The sequence below is a fragment of the Hylaeus anthracinus genome, unplaced genomic scaffold, assembly GCF_026225885.1.
Source record: "Hylaeus anthracinus isolate JK02 unplaced genomic scaffold, UHH_iyHylAnth1.0_haploid 11994, whole genome shotgun sequence".
NCBI classification, from domain to species: domain Eukaryota; kingdom Metazoa; phylum Arthropoda; class Insecta; order Hymenoptera; family Colletidae; genus Hylaeus; species Hylaeus anthracinus.
The window spans coordinates 7,002,017-7,008,522 of record NW_026534341.1 but is presented as its reverse complement, the minus strand read 5'-3'; the positions used below and the strand labels follow the sequence as shown (position 1 = coordinate 7,008,522).

Below are 6,506 nucleotides of genomic sequence, written 5' to 3'. Positions count from 1 at the left end.
AACATTGACTGTTTTGCAACATTATAATATAAAGGAACATTGACTGTTTTGCAACATTATAATATAAAGGAACATTGACTTTTTTCTCCTCGGTATTATAAAATAGGATACCACGAAACAAGAATTAGCATTCTAAGGAAAGCCTCAGGGAAACGAGGTACTTTCGCCGGGATAAATGAACCACGGGGTGTACAGATAGTATTCGAGGCTCCGACTTTCACGCCCTCTAATTACCCCATAGACGCAGCGGACCCTTCAATGAGGCGCCATAAATTTCGTTCACGTTTGAAAACGGCCCCAGAAAGTGATACGGCACGGTAGAAAAGCCTTTTGTGAACCAGACGATGCGTCTTGAAAATCACCCACTAAAACGGAAAGGAGTTCGATAAAGTATTCGATCATCCGCCAACTTATCGTTGTGTAAGCTTGACGATCTTATCTAAATAAATGTTGTCTATTCGAATAAAACTGGTCGTATCTGTACACGATTCATTACGTTCTCGATAGCATTATATTACTTCATTACCGGGAGAGACATTTACATTTGAAAACGGTGGCGATACCGACGGTACTCGGCCATCATAAATCACAATGAATTTCAACCGCGTGTTCTCTTTGATGTTTATCACGGCAACGATACAAATGCATTCCGCGTAATCAAGTTTCTTCAACGATCGTGAGCTTATGCACGCATATTCAACCGTTTATGTGTCTCGAGATCGTGTTCTCGTAACACCGATCCGCAATAAAACTGAGTTAATGATACCGTGTCTAACGCACGCTGATTTGTGCGATTTGGGCGGCATAATCGCTCCCGCTATCACTTATTGCACACTTAGGAGAAACGTTAACGTAAATACCGTTACAAATGTAATAAATCATACTATAGATATAGCGTCGCGTTCATTATTCCCAGCAATTATAAAAAAAAATCAAGATATCAAATAGGACAAACAAAGATAGATCAAAGATCTCCCACGATTTAAACTATTGCATTAGAAACATACAGAGTGCTCGAAAGAACATATCGCGACTCCATAAGATATGGGTTTTCCGACTAGATATAAATCTAAAGCAGGATATAAAACTTGTTTTCATAAGTCTTCGTTATGCCTACGCAATTTTATGACTACGCAAGGAAACCGGTAACGGAAAATTTAAAATGTATCGATTAAAATACCTAAATGTCTCACCGAGAGGTGAGAATGACACAATTTTTCTCATTCTAAACGTCATGTATCGTTGTTCGTCATCTGTGTCGTCTTCGTGTTTTTACAGTTCATAGTACACGCTATATTAGTGGTACTAGTGTCTCGACCGATTGGTTCTCGGCGTGCGTGACGATAAAAGCAAATTATTTATTATAGGCCTGAGCAACGAATGCCGGTAGACACGTTGATGGCTCTATATTTACCCGAAGACTTTAATCTACGATGAAATAATCCATAATGCTGTATCAATAAATTTTCCTACGCGCGTGTATCGCTTGTACCAGCAACACTGAAGAGCACTTGCCGGGGCGAGTGCGAAATGAGTCAACGACTTTCGATCCGCGAAGCACATAGAACCTGTTCCGCGAGAGCACAAGCCGATCAATTGCCTTTTCCCGTTCCTACGATTCCTCCTACGATCGCCGCATTCCGCCGCATCGTCGACACGATTTGCAACTCATAATCGGACGATTATGTCTTCCGTTTCTCTCGCAAACATCGTGGAAATGTGAAGCCACTTTCCTCCCGAATCAACTTACCGGTCGGTTCATTGACTGTAAATTTGTTTCAGATGCTCAATGGAGAAATGAAGAAGTTGATCAAGGAATCATTTTACACAGCCGTGTTACGACCATACGAAAGTAGTGTTAGTCGAGACAAGAACACAGCACACGGTGTCTTCTGAATATTGAATTCTTTTTCTGTGAAAGGATTCGGTATTTATAGAAGTCCTAAAGAATAAAGGTTCGTTCGATAAAATCCCGTTTCTTCTTGTCTTTGAATAAGCACGCGCCTACGTCACGAAAGCTCATAAAATAATTCCTACACCCTTGTATGCATAAAGGGAGAGGACCTCGCGTGGTCCAGCAGGAAGGAAAAAAATAGGCGGGCCTCAAACCGGACCATAGGGCGCGAGAAGGAGGCTAGAGAAAAGGAGCTCGTTGGAAGAGAGCGAAAGGAGGCCAGAGGAGAAGAAGGATCGAGGAACCAAGACGAACAGTCTTAGGATCCAGCTGAGATAGTGGAGAAGAGGCGGCGACCGAAAAGCGAGAGAGCTGGAGAAAGACCCCAGTGATTATATATCTGCCTACGACAAAGCGAGAGGTTACCAGGGATCCTCTTTGCCGGGAGGGACAAAGACAAGGCTAGAAACAGCTGACTACCGGAATTCGGGGTTCCGGAGGGGTGAGTACGACGAGGAAGGCACTTGAACCCCAATTGGACGAGGGCTTCCCCATTATACTCGACGTACCCAACGATTTTACACGCACTTGACTCCATTCTACCTATCCACCAGACGTAACTTTATCGTGCTCCACGACCGATTTTCCACGATCTGACGCTTACAACGTACAGATGTAAACTATGGATACTTGCAACGTACGATCGCACGAAAGTCAACAGAATCGTTGGATTGTCATCGCAACACGGCGGTCCCCCTTTGAAACCAGAAGAATTTTAACCAGACGAAAGCATCGAGGGACTACTAAGTACTTTCTTACTACGATTGTCTCGCGTATTAGACGCTAAGCTCTTTTTTTAACAAAATGGTTTCTTTCGACTTTAAAATACAAGTTGTGTTACTTCTCAACGAGAGTTCGCAAATGCTGCACGCTCAAAAGAGGTATACACAATCGCGCATTTAATGATAATTCGAGGTGTCACTTTGCACGTCGCTTTCACACGGACGGGTTAGTTATTACCAACCCCCGGCAGGCAGGCAAGCGGACGGGCACGCAGTGCATTCATTCGCGCAGAAGGCAACGGAATATTTTTACTCCGGAGACTATAAATCCGTTATCTCGGCTACGCTTCGTGACGGATACGTCGTATTTCAATCGACGCACAAATAGAGTCGGTCAAAAAAATTACTACGCAACCAGTTTCGATGTAACCCGACAACGTCGACCTTACATTCGACGATTGTATACAACCGTGTCTTCCATTTTTCAGAGCGGAACCAGCGGAGGGAATGATTTGTTTGGATCCGTTCACGAACGCGCAGCGATGTTAAATTCCCGTCCGTTTCCTGTTAAATACAGCGGAATTGGAAACGGGTAGTAAGCATAGCATAAGATGGAAAACAAATGCGTTCGATCTACACGTGTCTTCTACGTAATTCGAGCGTTGATCATGAAATGTTGAACACGATTTAGCATGACCGAAGTCAGACCGGGTAAACTCGATCCACCACGCCTTTCCCGACCACGTGGCCTTACTCTACCGACTGGTGCTCTCTCCCCTAAGCTCTCGTGTCGCTTCTATATTTCATCACGGCTGTTATGATAATCGTTGCGCGACAGAGATAGAGAGAGACGGACCGATAGAGAGAGAAAGACCTTATGAATGTAAACTCACCTGCTATAGCCATCCAGGGGTAGAAGGTATGGTTGGCGGTGGGTTGCTGATGTAGTTGCGTGGCAACCGGTTGGCTCGCGGACGAGTTCAGACTGCAGGTGTTCCAGGACGACGTGAGGGACCTCGAGGAACTGTTGTTACCAGGACTCGATGCCGGATCACCGCCTACGAGACCACCATAGCTACCAACCCTCGTTCCTTCTGGTGTACACGCGGAAGGACGTACGACCGAATTGCTCTGGCTATTAGCCCCCGAGGTCGCTGACTGCCAAACGTCCTTGACGGCTGCGGCTGCCATCACGGCCGCATAGCCATTCTGATGAGCCGCTGCTTGATCCTGTTGCTTGCAGTCCTTGGTCGTCGTGGTGGAGTACGAAGACGTGGTGTGACCGGATGCTTCGGGTGTCGTCGAATAGAGCTTGCAGGCCGTCGCGACGCTTGCATCGTACGGAGAGTCCTGCGGTGGTCTCGTGTTGGTACCACCGCCAGGATGTATTCCCAACGAGGACGAGGTGTGATGATGATGCTGCGTAGACGCGTAAGGTGACATTCCCAAGCCAAGAGGGAAACTTCGGTAGGCCGCGGCTGTAGCTGGATCGTGATGTTGGCTAGCAGCCCCTGCTTGATGGTGGTGGCTTCCGTAGAAGCCACCCGCAGTCTGCTCAAAATATGAGTTCATTATTCCGGGTATTTTGAATCACTTGCACTGAAACACCGGCACTCGAGAAGAACAAAAGCGTACGAGTAGGTAACCCACCTCTCGAGAAAACTGTTCGTTGCTTCAAATGAAAGCGTCGAGCACACGCGGCTAGTCGACCGACACTAGTCCGTGCTCCAACCCGATTTATTTCGGGTTAGGTCCGTTCACCGACCCAATCGTTCCACGGGAGATAATTATTGTTTTCTGTTCCGTGTTCAGCTGATTCGCGCCAAAAGGCGAGAGGCGGACGCGTCGCGTCGTGAACCGATACGCTGTTTGACGCGGGTGGCGACAGGTGACAGCGTCGACGAGGGACAAGCAAACGGGCATTAAACCGCTTTTAAGAGGTCATAAAAGTCATCGGTAGGTAGGTAGGTATAGAGCGGCGGCTTACAACCAGAGTGTCAATGTCAGTAGGCCGTGGGATTGTAATTTAGAATGGGACTCATAGCAGCGGCGGGGGTTGACTTTTATGGGTTTGTTATGGTTACAGCTACCGGCAAGAGTATAAACCGGCGGTCTAGGCGGTGGAAAACAGGCGATGATCGTTAAATCGTTACGACGCAATAAACCGGAGTAATAAGACTGGCTATAAAACTGCCTGTGTGGATCTGTACCGCGTGCGCGCCCGTCGACGGTTCGGTCGGCCGGCACGCGACGATCTCTCCCTCGCGAACACCTCCCTCTTCCTCTCTATCGTTTCGAAATGTATGTATGATGATTTCTGATCGGGCAGGCCCGGGGCCCTGTATCGAAAAGTCGGTCGATGTTTTAAAGGGGCCAAAGCAACCGTTGACTCTGTCCGCACTGCACACTAGCACTAGTCGAAATGTGACTTCGCTGATGACTGTGAGAGGTTCAGTACGAAGCGACGTACGAAGGGGATCGTAACGAACCACGGTATGCCAGTGCGGTGGTCCACGGCACACTACCGCTTTTCTCGCGCCCCGTGTACCGCCACTCTGTACGGTCCTCTGTCTCTTGCTCGCTCGTCCGTCTCCTTTTGGCTCTCTGTTTCACCATCAGCTTCTCCTGCTTCCACTACGAACTTTCCTCGCTCTCTCCTTTCCGACTGCTCCTTCTCGCTCCCGCGCGCACACTCTTCCACGGTGTACTATGTGCCGACGAGGACCGCGCAACGCTGCTTTTCCTCCTTGTCTTTCACGCGTCGTCCCCCTCTCCGATACGATAACCGACTTCTCTCGCTTGCTCCGTCGTCGCTCTTCTCCCCCTCCCCCGCACACGACGCCCCCTCTACGCTAACTCTCTCACCCTCTCATTCCATCTCGCTCCACCTCTCGACGTCGCGGCGCGACTCGTCCCGTCTCACCTCTTCTACGCTCTCTTTGACACGCTTACTCTTTCGTTCTCTCGATTAGACTGTACAGAGCCCCCTGTCGAGCGCTCGACCAACTCAACGACGTGCCGCCAGATTAAATTCGTGCTTGCTGCTTCGAACCATGTTATATTTTCCACATTCGAGGCAGCGGTGTAGATAAGACGTTGAAGAAAAACCCGAAAAAAATGAAAAAGATCGTAGAATGGAAAAGAACCGTTCAACTAAAAGACAGTCGGAGACGGGAAAAGGAAAAGAGACGAGAGCACGCGTAAGAGTAAGTTTCAAGACGCGACTAAGAAGCGGAGAAAGGGAAAGGGTAACGAAGAGGAACCGAGAAAGAGTAAGACACGGTACTACCGCAGCTAAGAGGGAGACGAGAAGTACGAGGCCGCGGCGTCCACCGGGAGCAGAGGGGGGAAGAAAACAGGGTGCCAAGGGAGGAGGTTATGCTTAAGGACCAATCAGAATTGAATTCGTCACGAGTACCGCGCCAGCACAGCACGAAAATTCCTACGCCATGTGAAAGTAGTTCCAAGTTGGAACGACGCCCATGACCGCCTAGGCGCCGCCCCGCGTTGCCCCCACCAAATGGTAACGCGCGAGCAGCCGCGGATACAGACACGTCGGCCGCCGTGCGGTAGAGCGAAAGCTGCACGCCACACGCGCGTCACGCAACCTTTCCTCTCCTCTTCTCTTCGCTCCGCGCTCTCCGACCGTTCGTGGGGATACGTGCACCGCCACCTCTGAGTTTCGTGCCGAACTAACGCTGCCAGATCCATTCAGACGTTCAAACGACCAACATCAACGAGGCACCTTGCGATTATCGTTATTGGCGAAAGCGATCTCACGAATTGACTCTTACATACGATCGTTTGATCGACAAGCAGTAGAAGAAGAG

General features: G+C 48.8%; 1 protein-coding gene across 2 annotated transcripts in view; it reads right to left on the bottom strand.

The window, feature by feature from the left end:
• The window catches only part of LOC128888935 (homeotic protein ultrabithorax-like), a 121,282-nt gene extending 115,858 nt beyond the window's left edge, over positions 1-5,424 (bottom strand). For both annotated transcript variants that reach the window (XM_054146169.1, XM_054146170.1), the window contains exon 1: positions 3,570-5,424. In XM_054146169.1, coding sequence (XP_054002144.1) covers positions 3,570-4,248 — 679 coding nt within the window. In that variant the 5' untranslated portion in view covers positions 4,249-5,424. The remainder of the gene's footprint in view (positions 1-3,569) is intronic.
• Positions 5,425-6,506: the final 1,082 nt, after the last annotated feature.